This window comes from Megascapheus bottae, chromosome 6 (assembly GCF_031878675.1).
Source record: "Megascapheus bottae isolate mThoBot1 chromosome 6, mThoBot2.hap1, whole genome shotgun sequence".
Lineage (NCBI taxonomy): Eukaryota > Metazoa > Chordata > Mammalia > Rodentia > Geomyidae > Megascapheus > Megascapheus bottae.
In genome coordinates, this window is record NC_143514.1 from 37,253,814 (window position 1) to 37,279,267 (window position 25,454).

The following is a 25,454-nucleotide window of genomic DNA, read 5'->3' on the forward strand; positions in this document are numbered from 1 at the left end:
TACACTAGAAGAGCTATTTTTTTAACCTGTTGGATTTCGTTATTTGCATATGTGCTTACTTTGTTGTTGTTTTTGTTCTGAGAGTTGAACCCAGGACTTTGGGCCTCCCCGAAAGGCATTCTACCATGAAGCGAGATTTTCAGCTTAATTTTTTTACTTTTTGTTGATCTAGTGTTCCAACAAATCTGCTATTTTCTCTGTATCAGGTATTAAATATGTTGTCTGAATTGACCAAAGACTAAGAATGGTAATATCACATCAGGATGAATTTTTGTCTGGTTGGTAGGGATATACGATTGTCCCCTAATAAGGGTATTCATCAGAACAGATACTCCAGGAGAGCCAGAAAATGTTCAAAGACAGTATGGAAAGCAAGTAAAAAGACAAGTTTTAGAGATTACAATTAAGTAGATATTACGATTTAATTTTTTTCTGGCTTTTTCATCTAATCATTCTGGCAAATTCAGATACTTTTCATTTAATATTTGGACTCATTTTCTTGCCTCTGAATCTTCTCTAACTATCTCACATCGCAAAAGAGATTTCGACTGTACTTTAAGCAAGTAAGTATGTTAGTGATATGTGTGTAACCATCTGTAAGAGAAAAGCAAAACTATATTAGTTTGTTACCCTTCTACAAAGCTGTTTTCCACCCTGAAGTTTATAATTCAAGGTTAGACTCAGGAACAACTAAGATGTGTATATAATTACAATTCTAAGTAACTGGGACATATATTTTCTTATGTTTCAGTGAGCAACCAATTATCATGATGTAAATGCATATAATATTGGCTGAATATTGTTAAAATACACTTATATTTTGAAAATATTGTTTAGGTAACTTGTGTTGCCTAGAGTGTTGAAAATAGAAGATAGCTTTTACAAGATATTATAGGTCTGATAGTTTTTTTTTACATTATCCACTCTTGGCTATAGATGTATAGCAATTCTGCTAATAATTTTTAGTCTTTGCTCCTTCTACCTACAATCTTTTTTTTTCATATATTTTTATTGTAATTAATAGAGGGTTACATTATATTTACAAGATAGAAGGTGCATTACTTCACAAACATTGATAGCCTTTCTCATGTCTTTCTACCTACAATCATTTTCAGTATCTTCCATTATACAATACTGATGCAACATAACTGAACTGAATAAGCTTTCTCAGCAGGAAATCAAGAGGTAGAGTCTATTTATGCCATCATGAATTCCATTCTTTCTGCCTCCCTCCCTCCCTCCCCTCCCTCTCCCTCTCTCCTTCCCTGTCGCATTTTCTTTCTCTTTTTCTCTTTCAAGAGAAATATCTTTCGTAGTTGTTACCATGAAATAGATACTCAAAAATCAATACTCAAAAATCAACGAATTACTTCTTTTGTCACCTATATAATCTATTTGATGTTTTGCTTCTTAAGCCATCAGTAATTCTAGAGAACAAGCTTAAAAAATGAGAAAATCTTCCTCTCTCTCTCTCTCTCTCTCTCTCTCTCTCTCTCTCTCTCTCTCTCTCTCTCTCTCTCTCTCTCTCTCTCTCTCTTTCTGTTATTACCTGCCTGTTCTCAACGTGCATGTGGCAAGTACATTTGGGAATGAGGTGCTTTGGCATAACAGATTTCCTTTCCAGTGGGTCAGGGATCCTTTTGCTCCTTTCCTCACTTCTGAATTGCAGAATAGGAAGTGTTAACATACCGGCCAACCCAATGTTGTCTCATCAGGAATGTCAGAGGTGTGCATCAGGATTAGGGTCCTCTCAACTGATGAGCTCAGAACCATCTCCTGATGCTCCGACTGATGGGGAAAGCTGACTTAAGGGAAAGACTTGGAGAAGTCCTGAACTGGACTCTTGTACCTCTCCCACAAAAGACTCACTCAATGACACCAATGCGATGACCTGGAGGTTCAATTAAGATCAAATTTTGCCTTTCCTTGAAGTTCTCTTGTGAGGCTGGTGAGGGCCTCTGCCTTGAGTAATAATGAGCATCCTATAAAATCTGGATATCCTGATCTGTCACAGGTTTTTGTCCAAAGCACTAGGCTTTGAAATACATTTCATATCACATACCCCCAATGTATTTAAGTACACTTAAAAGTTGCTTCTGGGAAATATATGAAATAGGCCAATTCTTCAATCATTAATTGTCAAAGCCTATAAAATAGTGTTAGCATATCACCATGACATAAAGCAACACCAAAATTAGTGCATTATCTATAAAAGGAAGATTTGCCTTCAAGTGACAAATCCTATGTCAAAAAATACCACTGTACTTCTAATAAGTGACACTCATTTTAATAGATCCTACAAAAATACAATATTTTCATTGTCCCCATAAAACGTTAACTTACAAATATTATTCTCAGAGCTCCGGTACAATAAGATGTGACTTGGTTGTAAAATCTTTGTGGAATATTTGAAATACTAGTATGTAAAGTCAATTCATTGTATAAAAACATTTATGTAGAAATAAGAGAGAATGCATACTACTAATTCTGGGAAATTATTCTCGAAATTCAAAGCAATGTTTTCACCAAATTAATGAGTAATATAAAAAGAAATCTTTTAAAAGACTCTTAAATGAATTTTAAAAATCAGAGAGTTAAACAGGATTAATGAAAAGGAAATAATTCTGTATTACTTATATTTGTCTTAGTGAGACATCATTCAGAATTTTATGTGTTGAAAAGTTTTTGGATGGAACAAAGTATTTCATCAATTTCCATCCACAAAACAGGCACTGAAATTAATAATACAAGTAGACCACAGCTCTGAGAAATTATATTTGAAGTTTCATAAATACCAAAGTTTTTAAATCACCCACCATAACTTTCTAACAGTTCTTTCTTAATAATAAACTTCATCGACTTCCTTAAACTGATTTAAAAATAGCAAAATAAATAAAGCAGCACACAAAAAAATCCTACATTTACAAGTAAAGAAATCACAGGGGCTACACTTTATAGTCAACATAAACTTGAAAAAAAGAAAGTAATAATTTTCCTGCCACCCCATCAATCACTGCATAAATTTGTGGTAAAAAGACATCTACAATGACTTTTAGTTTGTTTCTTAACTCTGCATGTATTGTAATTAGCTAAAGCAATGAACACATTAGTTTGTCCTATTTTTATTCAGGTCCCAGAGATAAATGGTTAATTTATGAAATATTTCACTCTGCATCATGGGAATTTAGGAAATGAATATGGAACCAATATAAACACTTTATACCATATGTACAGTTACTTTCATAAGGCAATATCATGTAATTTTTATTGAAAAAGATTCAATATAGTAAAGTCTTATTTTAAGATAGATCTCTTTCTCAATCCGAGATGTTTAGTTTATGAAAATATTGGTTTTTCTCTTATCTTTTTAGATATGCCAACATATACCTTGTGCTAGAAATATTTTGTGGGAATTACAATTCTTTATATTCATATTTTCTATATAAAGGCATATACAACTTTGAGGCAGTGTTTCTGATGGAGAGCAGAATTTGTAAAGAGCTTGTGTGTGCTTCCGTGCTCTGAAATTATATGAAATCCACTTTGAGGAGAAACTGACTGGGTTAAAAAACAAAAACAGAACCAAAACGGCACCAATGCACAGCCAGAGGCTGACAATGAAAACTAATACATAACCACATGAACATCGTATTTATAGAGTTAACATCTGCAAGGGTGATCGGTGCTAACATGGAGTATTATACATTTGGCACTAATGTTTGCCATTGGTCCAGCAATTGGCAAAAATTTGCTTCTATGTATAAATTTATTTTTGAACATTAGCTCTGGCTAGACGTATCTTCACTATTTGTAAAAAATATTTAGACAGTAAGCTCACGTTGAATAACTAGGTCTACTGTGTTCTGGAAACTCTTCAGTAGTAAAACAGCTTTTTCATGTTCCATATGTACAAAACTGTGTCCATTTGCCTGTAAACACACAAGCCAAAAACACGTTAGTCAATGCAAGTGGCCATTAACTTTGTCACTGTTTTGTGCTTAAGGTTCACAGCAGCACTAAGCAACAGGTTACAAGTTTTGGAAATTCACAATGAAATTGCAGGCATGATGGTAATTAGTTTTATTCCAGTTTATCAATTCAAGAAGTACTTATCAAATGCCACGTATTGCTCCTGTGATAATTATGATGATACAATGGCACATCTCACACTCATGTTCTTGTAACACAGAAGTTGGGTTTGTTTTATTGTTATTCTGCCTCTGTGTGTGTGTGTGTGTGTGTGTGTGTGTGTGTGTGTGTGTGTTTCTGGGGATCAAATTCAGTACCTTGTATCAATTAGTTACATCCCCAACCATACTGGTATGATTTGTTGTTAAAGAAATCTTACTTGAGATGGCTATTTGCATTATGCAATTGCTGATAAAATCCTATCAGTATATCAAACACTGTAATCTTGTCAAACAGGACTGGAATCTTTAAGTACTGTTATATCTTAACATACATTTTTATATTAAATGTAGTTTTTATTTCCTCCATTGGTAAATACAAGCATTTTTATTATCAGCATCAGTGGATCTTAACCCAAATCAACATATATAAGGGATTTATCCCTGGAGATAAATAAAGCACACTGACATTAATAACAGGGTATACCTGTTGTCTGCATTCTAGAATCATCAGTGTAACAAATAAAAATTCATGTTAAACATAATTAGCCTAAGGTTATCATTTCAGGATCCATGGCTTTCATTTGATTTATATTAAGAAACACACATTTTCCCCCTGTAACAGCCATGGTTCTTTAGTTTTCTTCAAATTGCAACTTGTCTGATTAGAATCACTTTTCTATAATTTGAGGTGGGTCCCATGGGCCTTCTATGTCATGAAAGCAAAATTAAAACACAAGCTTATTAAAACTTAGTAGGAATAAATCTGGACCAACAATTATCTAAAGCATGGAAAAGTATGTGAATTATTTTGGACATACATTGTCTTTGTTATTTTACTTTCACTTTTGTGTTTCCAAAAAATATGATTAATATTTCAAGTAACCACTCACTAAAAACTTAAAATGTTGAACTATTCAAATCTCAAATAACATTACATCTCTAGCAATACTATACAACCTTTATAATTTAAACAGAAGTCAACTGACACTTGGTGTTTTATCTCTAGAGCTCATTAAAATTGATTAGGTAATAATGTGATAAGGAATATTTTAAAATATCACATTTTAAAAACAAGGTTTATCTACCATTAAAAATCCCAAGAGCCAGGAGTTTGGCCTAGTGGGTAGAGTGCTTGCCTAGCATGCACAAAGATGCCCCTCAGTAGATGAATGGATCAACAGGATGTGGTATTTATAACACAATGGAATTCTATGCTGCTGTAGAAAGAATGACATCGCCCCATTTGTAAGGAAATAGAGACTTAGAAAAAAAATCATATTAAGTGAAGTAGCCAAACCCAAAGGAACATGGGCTCAATGGTCTCCCTTATTTGTAACAATTAGTACAAATCTTGGACTCTCCTAGCAGAGGATTACAATACAAAACTTAGATACATAAGGCTGTATAGGATGAAGCTAAATGAAAGGATCTCCAGGGTATGGAAACAAGAGCTATATAATGTGTGATTGCTGTTCTTAATATACTATGCTATTTCTCATCTCTTTTGTTGTCCAATTCTTATTCTTATATTGTCACAGTATCTTACCTTGTTATCTGGTATATTGTGTGTTCATTTGTTTGTTTATTTGAAATAGGAAAGGGAAGGGGGTAAAACAAGATGAGGGGAGGGGGGAGGGAGATGGGAACAGAAACATGAGAAGGGGTATCAATGTGAAGTAATGCACCTTCTATCTGGCGAATATAACTGTAACCCTTCTATTAATTACAATAAAATTATATGAGAAAAATAAAATAAAACAAAAAAATTATATCAAGTGAAGTAAGCTAGTATGCTTAATGTTTTCCCTCATTTGTAATAGTATGCATCTAGGACTCTTCTAGCAGAGGATTATAATAGCTCAAAACCTATATTGGTTATATAAGGTGAGACTAAATGAAAGTAACTCTAGAGTATGGAAACAAGAGATTTATCTTGTGTGATTGTTGTTCTTAATGTACTTACTATGTTATTTCTCTTCTCTTTTGTTGCCCTTTGATTAGTCTCATAGTGTTACTGTATCTGACTTTGTTACCTGGTATATTGTATATACATTTATTTGTTTATTTGAAGTAGGAAAGGGAAGGGGAAAAACAAGATGATTGAGGGGGGAAGGAAATGGGGACAAAAACATGAGAAGGTGTAGCAATGTGTGACAAGTAATGCGCCTATTACCTGGTGAATGTAACTGTATCCCCTCTATTCATTGCCCTGACAATAAAAAAAAACAAAAAGAAATAAAAGAAATAAAATAAAATGAAGACGAGCAAAACCTCAACATATCAGTGAATGTTTTTATGGTTACTCTGTGTGTGTGTGTGTGTGTGTGTGTGTGTGTGTGTGTATGTAGAAGATGCTGAACAAATAAATTCATCCTCGACAGTACCAATTTCAGATACAAATTCAATGATGCTTTGAAATAGAAGTGCATACAATTCATTTACACATGCAACATTTTGAATAATGCACACTGTACATGCAAAGGATCACATAAAGAATAAATACTAAATTAAATATAAATGTAAAATGTTAATAGATTCAGTTACATATATGTGTTAAGTAAACATACTATCAGATTCAAATAAATTTTGTGCAATTGGGAGGAAATTGCGAATTAATAAAAAATGAGAAACAAATGGGTGGTTTATTAAGTTCTAATGGAGTTAATACAAAAACAATCAGAAAAGACATTCTGAAAATGTTATGCTAGGAATATGTAATTAATCTGTTTCTAGTGTTAGCTGATTTGAAAATATAAAGAAACGGTTTATTGTAAGCTTTATGTTATTTTCAGAAGACATATCTATTTATTTAAATTCCATTTGACATTTTTTTATGGCAAAATACTTTTAATTTTCTTTTCTAATGATTCAGAAATGAAAAAACTGAGGGTTAATGAAAATAATATTCAATTCCCACTATAAATGGAGCTTTGTGATTTTAGTTATCAGTTTATTGTAAAAAGAAAAACAAAAAAACAACTCATGCTTTCTGTATTGTTTTCTTTTGTTATTTCCTGGATTTACATTTGACTTCCTTCTGGTAAATGTTTTGTTAAATACATCAATTATGGATGTTTACACTGCAGAAACTTTTTATAATTCTCAGAGTTCAGCTGTATTCATAGCCCAAACTGAACTCATAAACTAGTCTTGGAAAGTGTTATGTGGTGTTCTGTGACCAAAAGTAAGGAATGGAAGTAGAGGTATGGCTCAAATGGCAGGATGCCAGCTTCAAGTGGAAAAAGCTAAGCAAGAGCACATGAAGCCCTGGATTCAAGCCCCACAAGCAGTACAAATATACCACTTATATTTGCAATGCATTTTGTATATTAGATATGCAATAACCCATTACTATCTTGTACTTCAAATGCCTACAATTGTATGGATAAAAGAAAACTAAAAAAATGTAGCAACTAAGTTGGAACCATAAAGGCAAATCTTCATGAGATCCAATTCTGGCAGCTAGTTACCTATATAATTATAAGTAATGATTATTGTACATCACATTAGCTATCTAAAGTTAATTCCTATTTCAGAATTTTCATCTGGTAGACTACTCTGATTGGGCTATATTTAGAATGGAGTATACTGTATGATCAATACTGAATTAACGCTTAGCAGCAATAAAATTTATCTGGTCCTCCAAAATTAAAAAAAATGGAGGGGATAAGTAGAATTGGGAGGATAAGGGAGAATGAGAAAAGGTGCAACACTGATCAAGGTGTATTGTAATCATAAATTGCTTTGATGAATAGCAACTCCTTTGTATAACTGAACATACTAAAAATATAATTTAAAAATGTTTCTCTCAAAAATCTGACCCACAGACCTTCATTTCTTAAATAGTTCAGGTGACAATTTATGCTGTTCTTTGTAAATGCAAAAAAATGAAGTCTTAATGCTATTTCACGGTAGTCCTAAAATCACCTTTGCAGAATAAAATAAAAATAAAAATTGCTCTTCTTTTTGAAGTATATATATATAGAAGACCTTTAATAACCTCTGATTTTAGCATGATCCCACTTTCTTATGAAACCTGTCAAATGAAACCTCCAGAATGGTAATTTCCTATTTCGATTTAAATGTATTTTTTCCAGGAAGCCATTTTCAATTCCTTTTACTATTGCGAAGGGAAAAAATAACTTGAAAATACTATCTTTTCAGGAGACTCTCCAGCCTGTCAGGTTAGTTTCTGTTTTGCTGGAGACCTTTCTCTTAAATGACAGATGTGGAGCCCAGAGAACATCTCAGCAGTACCCAACTGAGCACTCACAAGGCCCTGCGTTTTATCACAAAGGAGAAAATGAATGAACGAATAAATGAACAAAACCAAAAGACAGATGGGATTGACTGTATTAAATGTCTGCTATTCAACATTTTTTGTTCTTTCTTGTTTTTCTCTCTTCCTATTCCTTTCTTCCTTCCTTCATTCCTTCCTTGCTTCTTTCTCTCCCTCCCTCCGTCCCTCCTTCCCTCTCTCCCTCCCTTCTCCTCCTTCCTTTCATACTCTCTTCTTCTTTCTCCTTTTCTGTCTCTCCCTCCCCCCTCCCTCCCCTCCCCCCCCTCCCTCCCTCCTTCCCTTCCTTCCTTCCTTCCTTCCTTCCTTCCTTCCTTCCTTCCTTCCTTCCTTCCTTCATTCCTTCCTTCCTTCCCTCCTTCCCCTCATGCTTGAAGTTATGGGCTAAGTGCTGCATCCGAGCATTTTTGGCTCAAGGCTTGTGCTCTACCACTTGAAGCACAATTCCATTTGTAGCTTTTTGTTATTGTTAATTGGCGATAAGATTCTTTTGGAATCTTTTGCTGCCTGGGTTGTCTTTGAACTGTGACCATTGTACCTCAGCCTCCCGAGTAGCTAGGATTATAGACTTTAGCCACCAGCCCCTGACTTCAACTGTTTTCTTCCTTAATTTTCTGCTCAGTAATTCTAGGCATGCCTACATTCTTTATTAGCTATATAATTTAAGGAAAGACCTCAATTACAGACTGCGATACCATTCTTTCACATTGCTGGGCACAAGTATTTAAAAAAAATATCTTGGACATTGTGATACTTATTTTCCAAAGAAACAAGTAAATAGTACAGTTTGTTCCAGAGAATCAGTATTCGCTAATGGACACAGCTCAAATAATTATCTGTCAATCATAGATATTTTGCAATGCTGTGTGTCTTTAATAAAACAATAGGAATTGTAAATGTTACTTTCACATTAGTCATCCTAACAAACCTTCCAGCCTAAAGAACTTGACTTGTCCCAAGGCTTTCTTTCATGAAACACCAAGTTGAAGTTCCCCTCAGTGCTCTCTTTTGTTCTCTGTTCTCTCTCCTTTTGGCCAAAGCCTCTCCCTGCCATGATCTCCAGTCCTCTTTGCCATGCAATCTCACTTCTTCCTGGTTCAAGAGCAGTAGCAAGTGTCATGGATTTTCAGTGGGTGCGTGTGTGTGTGTGTGTGTGTGTGTGTGTGTGTATCCTTTCTGTGGTCCAAGAAATCATTTTGTTGTTGTTGTTTGCTAGAACATCTAGTTACATCTCAAAATCAAGAACATTATCATTCTAATCTAAATACATTAATCTTTTTTTTCTGCCTTTTGAGCTTTTTTTTTTTTTTTTTTTTTTTTTTTTGCCAGCCCTGGGGCTTGAACTCAGGGTTTGAGCACTGTCCTTGGACACTTTCTGCTCAAGGCTAGCTCTCTGCCACTTGAGTCACACCACCACTTCCGACTTCTGTGTATGTGGTTTCGGGGAATTGAACCCAAGGCTTCCTGCATGCTAGGCAAGCATACTACCACTAGGCTATGCTTGTCCCCTATGAGCTCCTTTTTAGGATCATAACTTCTTCCTTATTAGGGCTATCTTGTTTTAGATATGAAGTGTGCCTCCTAAAATGGTCACGGTGTTGGTGATGAAGTTTAGGAAAGGCTCTAATTTAATCAACAGATTACTCTACGGATGGATTCATAATATAAGGGCACTTCTGGGGATTGGGAGCAGGAGGTGGGTCCTGGTTAGAGTAGATGGGTCCCTGGGGAAATTCTTTGGAAAGGTATTTGCATGTTCCTGGCCCATTCCCAAGCTCTCTCCCCCACTGCCCTCTCTCTCACTCACTCTTTCTCTCCTCTATCTTCTCTCCTAGCTCTCTTTTCCTCTTTCTGTCTCCTCTCCTCTCTTCTCTCCTCTCTCTTCTTGCTTTTCCTCTCTTTCCTTTTTTTTTTTTTTGTCAGTGGTAGGGCTTGAACTCTAAGGCCTGGGTGCTATCCCTGAGCTCTTTAACACAAGGCAACTGCCCTACCCCTTGAGCCACAGTGCCACTTCTTCCTCTTTCCTTTTTTTTTTTTTTGAGCAGGTATGGCTATGTTTTAATAAATTTGAAACCAGCAATATAATCACAGATCTGAATTCATCAGCAAGATGCATGTTTCCAATTTCTAGCCAACAACATCTTCCTATGGATTTTCTTGTTTTAATTATTTCTCATCATACCACTAACCCAACTTAACTTATGGATGACCATCCATCAATACTTGATAACTTTATTATTACTTTATTTTGCATGCAAGTATGTCTTGGAAATTGCTGTATTGCACGAAACAAGTAAAAACTGTTAATAATGTTAGCCAGCTATTTTTTTTCTTCCTTCCCCCCCAATACTTGTCTCAGCTATAAAATTTCATGCATTAATGCCTTTGAGTTTTTAAAATAAGAATATTATCTGTTCTTTTGAATACGATTAAATGAGAGACAAATTTGAAACTTGACTGAGGGAATCTTGAAGTCAACCTCTAGCTAAACCTCTTTCCTTCTTGTCTGCAATGATGTGAACCATTTCCTGTGCCATATGCTCCTTGTTCAATGCTCTCCCACATGACACTTAGGCCTAGAAGCAATGGAGCTGATGATAGAATGACTGTCTGAAACTGTATGGCAAAGTGAACCCTTCCTCCTTATAGCTTTATTTATGTTTTTGGTCAGGTATTTTGCCATGGTGCTGAAACATCTAACCAAATGCAGTTTCTAATGACATATTTTTATAAGACTACTCAGGATAGTGTTCTCAGTAGTTTGAGGAAGAAAAGTGGTAAAATAAGCCTCATGGGCACAAAATTTTATAAATGCCTAGATATAGTACTAGGAAGCAGGAAGACAAAAACTAAACTAAATTACAACAAAATAACCACTAAGAACAATGAACAGTTCTAAAAAAACCACCAAAAACTATAAGAACTATAACTTTACTAGTATTACAAATATCCTTTGACAAACTTACTGGTTGATGTGGTTGTTAAAGCTGCTTTATTGAATTTTTCTTTTCAGACAAGGAGAAGAGAGGCATCTGGTTTATCTGAATTATTATAATGTTGAACTACTTTATTTTGATTTCTTATTTTCGATTGCTGAGATCTAAGCCAGGGTTTTGAATGGTTTATCCTCAAGCTAATCTTCATATTTTAGGAATACAATTGGAGGCTGGTTATGGTGACTTATATTTTTAATCCCAGTGATTTGGGAGGCAGAGATTTTTATTTTGAGACAAAAAGTTGGAGAGACCCAATTTCAATCAATGGTGTACATCTGTACACCAGTGTACAGTGGTGTCCATTTGTAATCTCATCTACACAGGAGGGATTAAATAGGAGAATTGAGACTCAGGTGAGACAGGGAAAAATTTGACACCCACTTCCTCTGAAAAATAGATTAGGTAAAAAATGGCTAGAGGCCTGGCTCAAGTGGAGGAACACCAGCGGAGTATGCTTGATGCCCTTGAGGATCTGAATTCAAGCTGAAATACAACTAAAAAAAGGTAGAAAAGAAGAAAAAAAAGATGCAAGAGGATAGGGAGATGTGAGGAAGGAAGGAATAGAACTGGAGAACAGGAATGCATGTGGATCACTGATTCCAAACCCTTACAATAATATCCAGGTAACGAGATGATAAAATTCCCATTTTTGGGTACCAAAATGGAATAATTTGTTCTGGTACTATATCATTCTCTACAAATTTTTAAATTTGTCTTCTCTAGTCAAAGTTGGGCTTGAATTTGGTGTAGGGGGATAGTAAACAAGAAGAAAGGGGTGGGATGTGCTAACATCATAGAACACCATATATACGAGTGAGTCCCATTGTTAACTATTCAGTATAACTCTTTATCCTAATTTACTCATCTTTCTAAGAGAGTAGTTACAATGAATGGATTTTCTGTATTCAGATATATTTTGAGTTGTGAAGTATGCAATGAATTATTTTTAAACAATGGAAAGAACATTAGAAAGAAGAAACTACAATGTTACAATAACCAAATTAACATTTCAATTATGGCTTCCTACTGGCAAATCTACATGGCTCATCTAATAGCTTTTTGTTTACAGTCCCTGTTTTCTTCTTTTCACTGTTACATAATTTAACTTTACAGATGGCAAGGCTGGGAAGGGTCAGTTTTCCTATCAGAGTGCTCTTCCCACATGCTGCATTGTCCTAAAGCAAAATATCACCATAAGTCACTGGAGAGGCTCATTAATTATAGGTTGCCAGTGTTGGAAAATGAATGCGAAATGACAGAAAAATCATGCGAATGTGTTTTAATTGGCCCCCTCCCCAGTTGCACACATCTTTATGTAATTCAAATACATGCTAATAATACCATATCAGAATAAGAGGGCAGTAAGTCAAAACAAGTTACAAGAAAAATAAAGGCATTACTACCAAACTGGGTTGGAGATATTTAGGAAAGGTATCTCTTATTATCTTCTGTCTCTTGGGCATTGGGCTAGATCAAAACCAGTATCTAAGCTGGTGACTAATGGCTCTAATCCTATTGTGAGAAGATGAGAAAGGCTACAGTTTGAGGTCAGTTCAAGCAAAAAAAGACATTTGTGAGACCCCTATCTCAACCAATAAGAAGCTAAGGATGGTGTTGTCCAACTTATCAACCCACCTCTGTAGGAGCCATAAATAATAATTGCTGTCCAGGCTGTCCTGGACCTAAATCTGAGGCCTTACTTGAAATTAACAAAAGCAAAATTAGGTTAGGAAGCATAGCTCATGTGGTAGAGCACTTGTTTAGCAAGCACAAGGCCCCACGTTTAAAACCCAGTACCACAAATAACAATAGCAAATCAATAACTTTCCTCAATTAGGGTAGTTATTTGTGGGTGTATTTCTTCTTCATTTGAGTTTGCCAACTACATTGGCATTACTCTTTCTAAAAAAAAATTTGCTCAAGTAACACCCAATACTCACATGGTTTGGGTTATTCAAACCCCAGAATGTTTTCAGCATTATTTAAACTAGCCTTAAAGTAGCTTTACAGAGTTGAAAATATAGGTTGCTCTCTGAGCTTGATATTGACAATTGGTCTTCTTTTAGAGAGTACAACTGACTGAATTTAGGTTTTTTTTATTATTATGAATTAAATAGAATACAATAAGTTATTTGATTAAGGTCTATGTGGTTTTTCTCTCACTGAGAATGGACTTGTAATTTATTATGTTACATGCTAATGAGATTTATACAAAAAAAACCTTCAAAGGTCACCTGCTCAGTTACTATGTGTGGAGAGAAGAGACTTCTGGGTAGTTTTAATTCATTCAGTTTATAATCCTTCCTATTCCTTGCATTAGGAATCTACTCTCTGTGCATCTTGTTATACAAACTTTGGAATGAAAAATAATTAATCTTTGTAGAATTTCACAGAAAAGAGCGTTATCAGACATTAAATTCTAAGTCACATTATCTACAGCAGATTTTATCTTCATCTGGATAAGGGAATGACAGTGCTATAACCATGTATTTCACATTATTCAAACAGAAATAAGCTTATTCTTGAAAAGTGAATACATGCCTGTGCTTTTTCCCCTTTTAATGTCACATAGATAACCAACGTGGGCTCTTCATTATGCTTGCTTTTGTTTAATAGTTATTCATAGGTTTGTGTGTATGTGTGTGTATGTGCATGGGTGGTTGTGTATATTTTTCTTACATAACCAAGTAATTCCATTCAATACAACAAAAATACTTAGGATGCTACAATGTGCAAGGTACTTCCTGGGTGCTGAGGGCAAGAGATTCAGTCAGACTGAATTGTTTCAACTTGTCTCTCACCTCCAATTAATAAGAGGCAAACAAACAATGTGGCAAGGATGTATTTTCACTCCTTTAATCCAAGACACTTAAGGACGTGTTTGTTCCTTGTTGACTTTTGCATGCATCACTTTGTTTATCTTACCTGAAGAATCTTATCACCAGGCTGTAGTAGGTTGGATGCTGGCCCATCAGGCTGAACCCTAGTAACAAAGATACCCTATAGGTCAGAAGTAACAGAGGTTAGGATTCTATTACCAACAGCTAGGCCCATGTAATATATACAACAGTGAATACATTAGTGTCAGTTTGCACATGTAAACTTATAGAGTTTATTATAGTACTTTAACTGAAGCATTACTTCCCAAGTCAAATTTAAGAAAAGCAGTAAATTGCCTTGCAACATCTTGTTTTCCAAGTGCAATTACAATTAATAAATTGATCTCATAGCATATTCATAAACAAATATCTCATAGCGTATTCATAAACAATTCTCTCAAATCATTTGAAATAGTATAGCAAATCATCTTTTGTGGAACTTCTGATTTTGTCCTATTCTAATTAAAATGTTATATATTGCAATTAAATACATGTTCCAAATGGAATCTTACAGATGATACATGCAATGTCCACTTTAAAACTTTACTAGATCTGTGTATAAACACATGCATTTTAATTCAGAAATTAAAAAGTTTGTTCCTTACATGTATATAAAAAATTAGATGTAAGAAAAATGTAGTGTGAACGTTAAATGATATGTTTGAGTCAAAAAAACCTTTTATTTTGCTTTGAGCATATATAACTTTTTTTCTGAAGGTAATGAAATACATTGCTAGTAGACAGTGTTGTTGGTATCACAGTTCTTTGAATGCACAAAACTACCTAGTTGGATACTTTAGATGAGTATGAATTATATCTTAATTTAGCTCTCATTAATATTTTAAATTATTAATAAAAATAGAAGCAACATTTTAAATTTCCAGTCATTTATTTAGAAAACTATGTCATTTACTCCTCTATAAACTAATAACTCATTGGAACTTATAACTATGTGTGTGTGTGTGTGTGTGTGTGTGTGTGTGTGTGTGTGTGTGTGTGTGTATGCTCATCATGTGTTAAACAAAAGAAAATTCTTTCTGCTCATGTTTTCATTTAGCATTTCAGGTTGTTTTGAAACTAACTTAAAGATTTTGAATGACTTTTTTTTTTGTCATGGGGCATGAACTCTGGGCCTGGGCATTGTCCCTGAGCTCTTCAGCTCAAGGCTAGCACTCTACCACTTGAGCCACAGTGCCACTTCTTTGAATGATTTTTATCTTTCTGATTTTAATATTTTTATACTTATTTCCAGATAAGTTTCCAGATAAGTATTAGAACCTGTAGAACACATCATATTTTTTTAGCCCAATAATTAGACTTAGGGAATAACTAGAAAAATACATAATATAAAAGTACTAATATGTTTATGATATGAAGGTGCTAATATGTTTATGTTTATGATATGCTAGCATGTTTACATACTACATGTTAATGGCAAACAACATGGTATTGATTGATTAAGGAAATGATCCATTCTACAGAATGGTCATTTTGGTTGTGAAAGTAAAGTTGTAACACGTATAGAAATACATAGATCAGTACAAACCTTGGACTCTCATAGCAGAGAATTACAATAGGGTAAAACCTAGATACATAAGGCCATATAGTATGACACTAAATGAAAGGACCTCCAGGATATAGAATCAAAAGCCATATAATAGTGATTGTTGCCCTTAATGTACTATGTTATCTCTCATCTCTTTTGTTGTCCCTTGGTTATCTCATATTGTTACAGTATTTACCTTGTTATCTGATATATTGTATATATGTTTATTTGGTTATTTGAAATAGGATAGAGAAGGGGGGAAACAAGATGAGGGGCGGGAGTGGGGACAGGGAAATGGGGATCAAAACATGAGAAAGGTTATCAATGTATATGATGTACTGTACCTTCTGTCTGGTGAATATAATGTAACTCTTCTATTAATTACAATAAAAATATATGAAGAAAAAAAGAAATACATAGATCTTAGTGAACATGAAGGTCATAAAGCATTGTGTGGCGTGATGTTCTATTTTACTGAAATATCTTCATATGTATAGCTACATGGGAAAGATGGAAAGATGTCTCCTGATAGCTCCTGAATTGTATTAGGGAACACCAGATTTCTTTTTTTTTTTTTTTTTTTGCCAGTCCTGGGCTTGAGCTCAGGGCCTGAGCACTGTCCTTGGACTTTCTCAAGGCCAGAGCTCTACCACTTGAGCCTCAGCACCACTTCCGACTTTTTGCTATGTATATGGTACCAAGGAATCAAACCCGGGTCTTCATGCATGCTAGGCAAGCACTTTAACCACTAGCCCAAACTCCCGGCCCCAGATTTCTTGTTTTGCCTGTATTTCTTACTTTCCTACAAGGATCAGATAGTACATAATCAAGAAAACCATCATAACTTTAAAATGTTAGATTAATAATGACACTAATATGAATGAGTAATAGACTTGTAACATGAAAGAATATAAAAAGTAAAAGGAAAATTCTTTGGTTGAAAAAGGACAGTTTTCCTTCACTAGACCACCAAATGGCACTGGCTTTGATAACCACTATAAGCCCCACAGCCTTTCCATTCCTGCCACGGGGGTTCTTATACTCCATCAGTCCAGGAGACTGTAGGTAGTTTCTCCCTGGCAGTGCCCTTCCCACAAGGTCTTCTCTGTACAATAGGCTGAATGACACTTGTGCCCCCAATAAGCCTCAACATCTCTGATGGCTGGAGGTGTGGAGTTGTTTTGACTCTTCAATCCCACCAGGCAACATCTCTGCTATTCAGTTTATTCTGATTGTCTCTCTCCAGCTCATTGTACAAGAAGGGTTCCTTTCTTCTCGTATAGCCTACTGATCAGCATGCTGCTACAGCAGTGGAATTAGGGAGCAGAAGCAATATGTTTGATGATGATTTATGGCATCTACTTATCTGCTTTTTTCATTTTTAAATTGTTATTATGAAGGTGATATACACAGAGTTTACTATTACATAAGCCAGGTAATAAGTCCATTTCTTTTGGGACAATGTCATCCCTTCCTTTGTTCTCTCCCAGCTTTTCCCTCCCATCCATGCCCTCAAGTTGTATAATTCTGTCCTTCAGCTATCATGGGCTTAACTTTGTTCCTCTCACTCTGATTAAGCTTTTTACCCTTATAATAGATTTTCTGTCACTTGAACCGTGCTTTCACTTCCATCATTTGGCTAGTTGGATGATGTCTATTGGGGATGACTTCTAATCTCAGTTCATAGGTCCCAGTCATTTGAGTAGCTAAGATCATAAATGTGAGGCACCAAGCAATTTCATTGTATTTATATGTATATGAACACTACCATATGAAAGAGCCCACCTGAATCTCTGCCCATTTTAGTTTTCTATTCTGATGCATATTTATGAGAAATATGAAAACATTGCATTCCTTGTTGTAATGGGTCTCTCTTTAGGCAACTCACTTTATCACGAGACTTCAAAGCATGATTAGGCACTGGTGGCCAAATTAGGTGGGGAATCATCAGATTCACTGTATTGTAAAAAAACTAGGAAAATAATAATGTCCTATTTTTTTGTCATAAGCTACGTCCTATTTTTTTCAGGTCTCAGTAAGTCATCTTGTGTGTACCAGAGATCTAAAGAAAGCATCTTAAGTATGGCACTGCTGGTTTCTGCCTGTAATCCTAGCTATTCCGGAGGCTGAGATCTAAGATTGAGGTTAAAAGCCAGCTTGGGCAGGAAAGTCCATGAGACTCTTATCTCCAAAAAGCTGGAAGTGAAACTCTGGCTCAAAGTAGTAGTCTTGAGCAAAGAAGGTCTGAGATAGCATGCAGGTCCTTAGTTTCTGACCTACAATCAACAACAACAACAACAACAACAACAAAAGAAAGCACCTATGGACCTTCTAGCTCTGCTATTGAGATCTAAAATATGCTCAGCTTCTCATTTTCAGAATTTTAAGTGTGGAGCCATCTGTCATATGATTCATTAAAAGCTCCAGAAACAACCTTTTAGCTAAAGTTACCACAAAATCATCTTGCCCAAGTAAGGGGAAATCTTAGTAATTTCTTCTTTAAATGGCATACTGTGTATTAGTTTTCTACTGTTGCAGTAACAAAGTAATGGTTTAAGACCTCGGCCCTTTATTATCCTGATGTGCTAGAATCCCTGTGTGCCAGCACAGGTAACATTTGGGGCAAAACAAAGATGTTGGCAGGGTTGCATTCTTTGAGTGGATTTTCTTGGGGAAGCATCCATTTCTCTGTCTTCCCTAGCTTTTAGGGATGCTCACATTTCTTAGTTTGTGGTCATTTTCTTCTATCTTCAAAGCTAGCACTGGTGTGTCTCTATGAGCAGTTTCCTCAGTCATGTCTCCTCTTATTTTAAGAACCTATGTGGTTACTTTGGGTCTATCTGGCCAATGCAGAATATTCTCTTACTTTCCAAGTTTGGAACTTCATTATGACTGTAACATTTTTGTTAGGATGTGAGATATTCCCAAGATCTTGGAGTGAAGGATGTGGCCATAGGTTCGAGGCCTCTTTTTTTCTGTATGTTGTATAGACAGTACCGAGTTTAGGCAGGATAGCTTGTACGTGAAATGAGTTTTCTTCATTAGTAAAACAGATACTAAACTGGCACATAATTGTCTTAAGTAAATGAGTCTTAGAGCAGTAGAAGTAAGTGACATTTGATCATGATCAATAAGTACTATTAGAACTGAGAGTTGTAGAGTTAAGCTCTAATTCAGTGTCGTTGATTACAGAGATCACTCTCAGAATTTCAGTCCTCCAGTGGTACCAGATTTATTTCAGGAGATTGTCATTTTCTGTCAGTGGCATACATTAAAAGGGCAACATTGGTCATCTTTCCTCTTAATTCCAAGAAGAGAGAAAATTTAGTATCTCTTGTTTTGAAGAAGAAGAAAGAGGGCTGAAAAGTCCTTCCTGCCTTGTCTGTGGTTTTTTTGTAGTGGCTCTGATGATGAAGGGTACATCGTAGAAGGAGTACCCATCTTGAAGTACTTCTAATAGTTCTTAATAATGTTGAGAATCTATTTCCTTAGGTTGTTCAAAAGAAGACTGAGTTCTTCATAGTAACAGCCTCTAGAGTCATCTCTGGTTCATGGTCTATGGCATGGTGGCTGGTGTTTTATAATGTCTCTCACTTCACAAACAGCTCTCAGCTCTGGTAGTGGTTTATGTTCATCATCTCCCTCAATATCATCTCTAGGAGAATTTCAGAGCCACATCATGGTGGGAATTATTAAGTCCTTTTGAAAGACTGGAAATCACTGCTTTCCCCAGACCCCCAATATCTGGCTATGCTTGAGGCCAACATAGCATCTATGGAGTCCAAGCTTCAGGGCACACCCATAACTGCACTAAAGCTAACCTAGAAAGGGCAGGCTATATGCTCTAGGTAGGCCCTACTTGTTCCTTTCTCAAATTAAAAGCTGGTTTGTACAGAAGTATACATAAAGCACTTTTGCTTTCCACAAGTAAGTTTGAGAGGAGGAGATTTCTCACAGTATTAAGATCTGCCCTTGTTTTTCTGACTACCTACGCCTCTATACCTCTGGACATAAACCAAGGACTAAAAGTCAGTCTACAAGGCCAGCACTTAACATTCTAAGTTTAGAGGAGCAAGGAACCTTATATGATTTTTTTAATGATGAAGGTGAATGACTGTGACAGTGTTAGCTATTGTAAATGTAGACACTGAAATAGAATTTGTCTTAGGGGACCTGCAACTTGAATTTATGAACTATGCTTTTCCTTAAAATTCCAAAAAAGTTTTAGCAGTAACTGATGCTAAGAAATTAGTTTCTAGGAAGGCTATAACTTGAGGCTATAACTCAAATTATATGCTTCTACAATTCAGAACATATTAGTTAAATACTTCAGAACACAGATTACATGCTTCCAAATAATTATGAAAGTTGTATACTGTTTCTAGAGAAAAAAAAGATTCATGAAGGCAGCAGACAGTTATATATATTCAATAACTTTTAAAGGACACCAGTGCCTATTGGCTTATAATGAGAGGATTGCAGTTTGAGGCCAGTCTGGGCAGAAAAGTTCCCATGAGACTCATCCCCAATTAACCACTCAAAAACCAGAAGTAGCACTGTGGATCAAGTGGTAGAGCCCTAGCCTTGAGCAAAGAGGCTTGGCGTGAGCGTCAAAGCCCTGAGATCAAGCCTCACAACTGACCAAAAAAAAACCCAAACAAACAAACAAAAAAAACCCCAACAAACCTACAAACTTTTTTTCATATATTTTTTATTATAATTAATAGAAGGGTTACATGATATTTTCCAGATAGATGGTGCATTAATTCCCATACATGGATACCCTTTCACATGTCTTGGTCCCCATTTCCCTCTCCCCCACCCCCACCCCTCATCTTGTTTTCTCCCCTTCCCTATCCAATTTCAAATAACCAAATACAAATATATCCGATATATCAGGTAACAATGTGAGATACTGTAACAATATGAGATAACCAAGGGACAGCAAAAGAGATGAGAGATAACATAGTACCTTAAGAACAACAATCACTCATTATATGGCTTATGTTTCTATATCCTAGAGATCCTTTCATTCACCGTCCTACTATATGGCCTTTTGTATCAAGGTTTTTCTCTATTGCAAATCTCTGCTAGTAGAGCCCAAGGTTTCTACTGATTATGACAAATGAGGGAAACCATTGAGCCTAAGTTCCTTTGAGTCTGGCTTACTTCACTTAATATGATCTTTTCTAAGTCTTTCCATTTCCTAAGAAATGGGGAAATGTCATTCTTTCTGACAGCAGCATAGAATTCCATTGTGTACAAATACCACATCTTGTTGATTCACTCATCAACTGAGGGACATCTGGGTTGGTTCCATATCTTTGCTATGGTAAATAGTGCTGCAATGAACATTGTTGTGCTGGTGGATTTAGTATGTCCTTGTTTCTGGAAGATTGGGTAAATGCCAAGTAGTGGAATTGCTGGGTCATAGGGGAGCTCTATGTTTAGTCTTTTGAGGAACTGCCATACTGCTTTCCATAATGGTTGAATGAGTTTGCACTCCCACCAACAGTCAAACCTAAAAACTTTTAAAGGGCTATTGTCATTTAAAAAATGTAGCAAGTATTAATATTATTTATAAAGTAGATGATAGTAATATTTAGCTACATTACTGTACAAAATTAAATATATAAAACAAATGATACTTATTTAGCATCTGTAATCATCTTAGGAAATTTTAGGCGCATTGAGGCTAGAGGCATTACCATTGTTTTCCTCCTTGAATAGAGGGTATGATAATGATATATTTTATGGTTTATTGCTGTTTGATAAATTTTAAGATTTGAATAGTTTTCTACTTTTGCAAATGAGGAATTTATATGCATCAAGAGAAGAGATTAAGAAGCTAAATGAGAGCAGAATTAGAAACTTAGTGAGAAAGAAAGCAAAGGAAGGAGGGGGGAAGAAAATAAAGAGAAAGAAAGAGATTGGCAGGTAAATATAATGCTTCCATACAGAGATGAATTTTAGCTTACAGAGTAATGAGGTATAAACCCTAAAAGATAAATGTAATTGCTTTACTGACCTAGGGAATTTGAGATTGAGATACAAATATAAACTTCTACAACTGGTCAAAATCCTCAAAAGTATTACAAAACTATTATGCACTGGTACTTAAAGAATTTCAAATTCAATCCCTCAATTGTTAACAAAGTAAATATTCACATTTGTTAAAAATTACTAGCCAGGTGCAGTGGCTCACATCTGTAATCCTAGCTACTCAGGAAGTTGAAATCTGAGGATCAAGGTTCAAACCAAGCCTGGGCACTAAAAAGCCCATGAGACTCTTATCTCCACTTAATCACCAGAAAACTGGAAGTAGTGCTGTGGTTCAAGGGGTAGAGTGGTAGCCTTGAGCTGAAGAGCTCAAGGACAACGCCCAGGCCCAGAGCTCAAGTCCCATGACTGACAAAAAAAAATTATAGATAATGTACTGAAATAAGAACAATATTAGCAAAAACATATAGAAATGACTATCAGTTCACAAAAAATTTAGTGGTGATATAATAGAATATTATATTTTACAGAAGAAATACTTATTGTTTGACCTTAGAAATTCCATCATTCTTTTAAATCATTCTAGAAATTCCTTTTATAACAGCCAAACAAAACAAAAGTTTTCAAAATACAAGTCTTCTGATTTATAAACAACATGAACCCACAAAGCAATATATTTGCTTTTGTTCTGATATTGCTTTTAGAAATAGACAATATACAAAATAGAATTTTTAGAAAAATAGGTATGATGTTGTTTTATTGTGGTCTATTTCATTTAAAGATTTAGAATATCAGAGCTAAAATTGTACTTGGTTATAATGATACTGAATAATTATTCCTTCCTTCCTTCCTTCCTTCCTTCCTTCCTTCCTTCCTTCCTTCCTTCCTTCCTTTCTTTTGCTCCCTCCCTCCCTCCCTCCCCCCTTCCCTCACTCCCTTTCCTTTCCTTTCTTTCTCAGTCCTTGGGCTTGAGCTCAGGTCTTAGTCACGGTCCCCAAGCCTCTCTACCATTTGAGCTATGATGCTACTTCTGCCTTTTTCTGTTTATGTGGTACTGAGGAATTGAACCCAGGCAAGTATTCTACCATAAAGCTACATACCCAGTCCCCAGTCCCCCCCCCGCCCTCCCCCCCCTCTCTCTCTCCCCTCCCTCCCTCTCTCCTTCCCTCCCTCCCTCCCTCCCTCCCTCCCTTCCTTCCTCCCTTTCTTTTTCTTTTTGTAATTCCTGGGCCTTGAACTTAGGGCCTGAGCACCATCCCTGGACATTCTCAAGGCTACAGCTTTACCACTTGAGCCACAGCACCATATCTGGCTTTTTCTATGTATGTGGTACTGAGGAATTGAACCCAGGTGCATGCTAGGCAAGTACTCTATCACTAGGTCAAGCTCCAGGCCCTTCTCTTTATTTCTTGATGATATAACATAATTTTTTTTTGCTATATCCTGGAGTTCATTTTGCTTAGCATCATCCTGTATGTTCATGTGCACATAGATATTGAGTTACTGTGATAAGCTGGTAGGACTATCCTAGAAATGTACTAATTATTACAAATGGAGGGAAATCATGGAGCCTATGTTCCTTTGGGTTTTTTCACTTAATATGTTTTTTTCCAGGTCTTTCCATTTCCTTACAAATGGGGCGATGTCGTTCTTTCTGATGGTAGCATAGAATTCCATGGTGTAAATATACCACATCCTCCTGATCCATTCATCTAGTGAGGGGAATCTGGGTTGGTTCCATATCTTAGCTATGGTAAATAATGTGTCAATGAACTTGATTGTGAAAGAAGTTTATCTCTGTGGTTGTTGTTTTTATTGTACTATGTGAAGTTATTTCTTTTTTCCTTTTTGTTTTCCCCTAATGGTTCAATCCCTTGTTACTATATCTGAATTTGGCATCTGGTGTATTCTATATACATTTATTTGTTTATTTGAATGAGGAGAGGGAAAGGGAGCAACAAGATGATGAGACAAAGGACAAAGGGTGAACCAATATAACAGTGATAATCACAAAGCACAATGTTGGAAATGAGCTTCATAACTTGGGAAGGGGGTATGGGAGAAAAACATGGAAAGGGGTAACAAGGGTCATGAAGAAGTGTATTCACTACTTTACATAGGTAGTTGTAACTCCTCTGTACATCATCCTGACAATAAAATTAGAATAATAATTTTATATTACTAAATATCTATATCTTGTTGTAAAAACAACATGCAGAGGGAAAGGAAAGATACTTTCCACCTAATTGTATCTTACAAGTCTTTGATGCCTGTATTTAATATGAAACTCAACTCAGAGTTACTAAGTTTTGTACAGCTTACTGATATTATCAGAGCCCCTAATTGACTTTTCTGTGTTGCTTCAAAAATACATACAATAGTAGAAACAATTTAAAGAAGATAGTTAACTAGGTTCCCTTTCCTAGCTATTTCTTAAATAGTAGTGGTATTCAGGTTTTGGATTATTACCCCTGCAGGGTCTTCAGAGTCCCTCCCTTCATTTCAAAATCATACATGGACAATGATAAGTTCATTCAAAGGATGTTTGCATTCACACTTAAAATGTTTTTTTTTTTATTTTTGGTGTGGGGGGAGAGGAGTTAGAGTTTTGTTATATAAGAGCTATTTAAACAATTATCCCTAACGATATAATATGGCTTTATTCAATGGCAAATTATTGTTGTATACTTAGATCATGCTGGTGGTAATAGAGAGATCAGGAAGTGCATCCAGGGACAATTGAAGATATTGATTTAGGGTTTATTGGTAATTTCATTGTAAGTTTTGTATGCCTTCAGTGTTCTTCCTATGGCTTAAAATGTCACTGGAACCATTGGGAAATTAAAGGAGGTGGATTTATTTTTCCTTCCATTTCTGGGGCTACATTCAGAATGCCCAACCTAGTGCAAATACAATTGAGCTCTTGTACTTTTTTTTTTTTTTTTTTTTTTTTTTTTGCTAGTCATGGGTCTTGAATTCATGAGTGCCCGAGCACTCTCCTTGGGCACCTTTTCTATTTTTTTTTCTATTTATGTGGTATCCAGTAATTGAACCTGGGTTTTCGGGGTTTTTGTGCATGCTAGGCAAGCACTTTACTAGTAGACCAAACTCCCATCCATCTTGTACCTTTTGAACACAGGTGTTTATGATAAGCCATGAAGAAAAAGTAATTCTTTGGCTCCATTGTCCCAGTACGTGTGCTTTCTATTGTCAAGTCTTTTTTTTTTTTTCCAGTCAGGGGGCTTGAATTCAGGGCCTGAGCACTGTCTTGGGTTTTTCTCAAGACTAGAGCTCTACCACTTGAGTCACAGCACCATTTTCAGCTTTTTCTATATATGTGGTACCTATGAATTGACCCTGGGTCTTCATGCATGCTAGGCAAGCACTCTTACCAGCAGGCCAAACTCCTGGCCTATTGTCAAGTCTTTTAAAGGTAGGCTGGAGCTATACTACAGATTCCATTGTGATCCCACAACTGGGTAATTATTTATGCACTGTTCAGGTCAATGTTTTTATGGCACATTAGGGGAAGGAGCTGCAATTCTTTAAAATCCAGGCACTTAGTCTCCCTTTCTTCAAATGGAGGAAGGAAGGATATTAGTCCCT

At 35.7% G+C, this 25,454-nt stretch overlaps 1 protein-coding gene across 4 annotated transcripts in view; it reads right to left on the minus strand.

Moving 5' to 3' along the window:
• Positions 1–1,344: 1,344 nt before the first annotated feature.
• The window catches only part of Lrrc7 (leucine rich repeat containing 7), a 465,452-nt gene continuing 441,342 nt past the window's right edge, over positions 1,345–25,454 (minus strand). For all 4 annotated transcript variants that reach the window (XM_090334630.1, XM_090334629.1, XM_090334628.1 and 1 more), the window contains 2 exons: positions 14,349–14,423; positions 1,345–3,929 (listed from right to left, as the gene is read on the minus strand). In XM_090334630.1, coding sequence (XP_090190756.1) covers positions 3,822–3,929; positions 14,349–14,423 — 183 coding nt within the window. In that variant the 3' untranslated portion in view covers positions 1,345–3,821. The remainder of the gene's footprint in view (positions 3,930–14,348; positions 14,424–25,454) is intronic.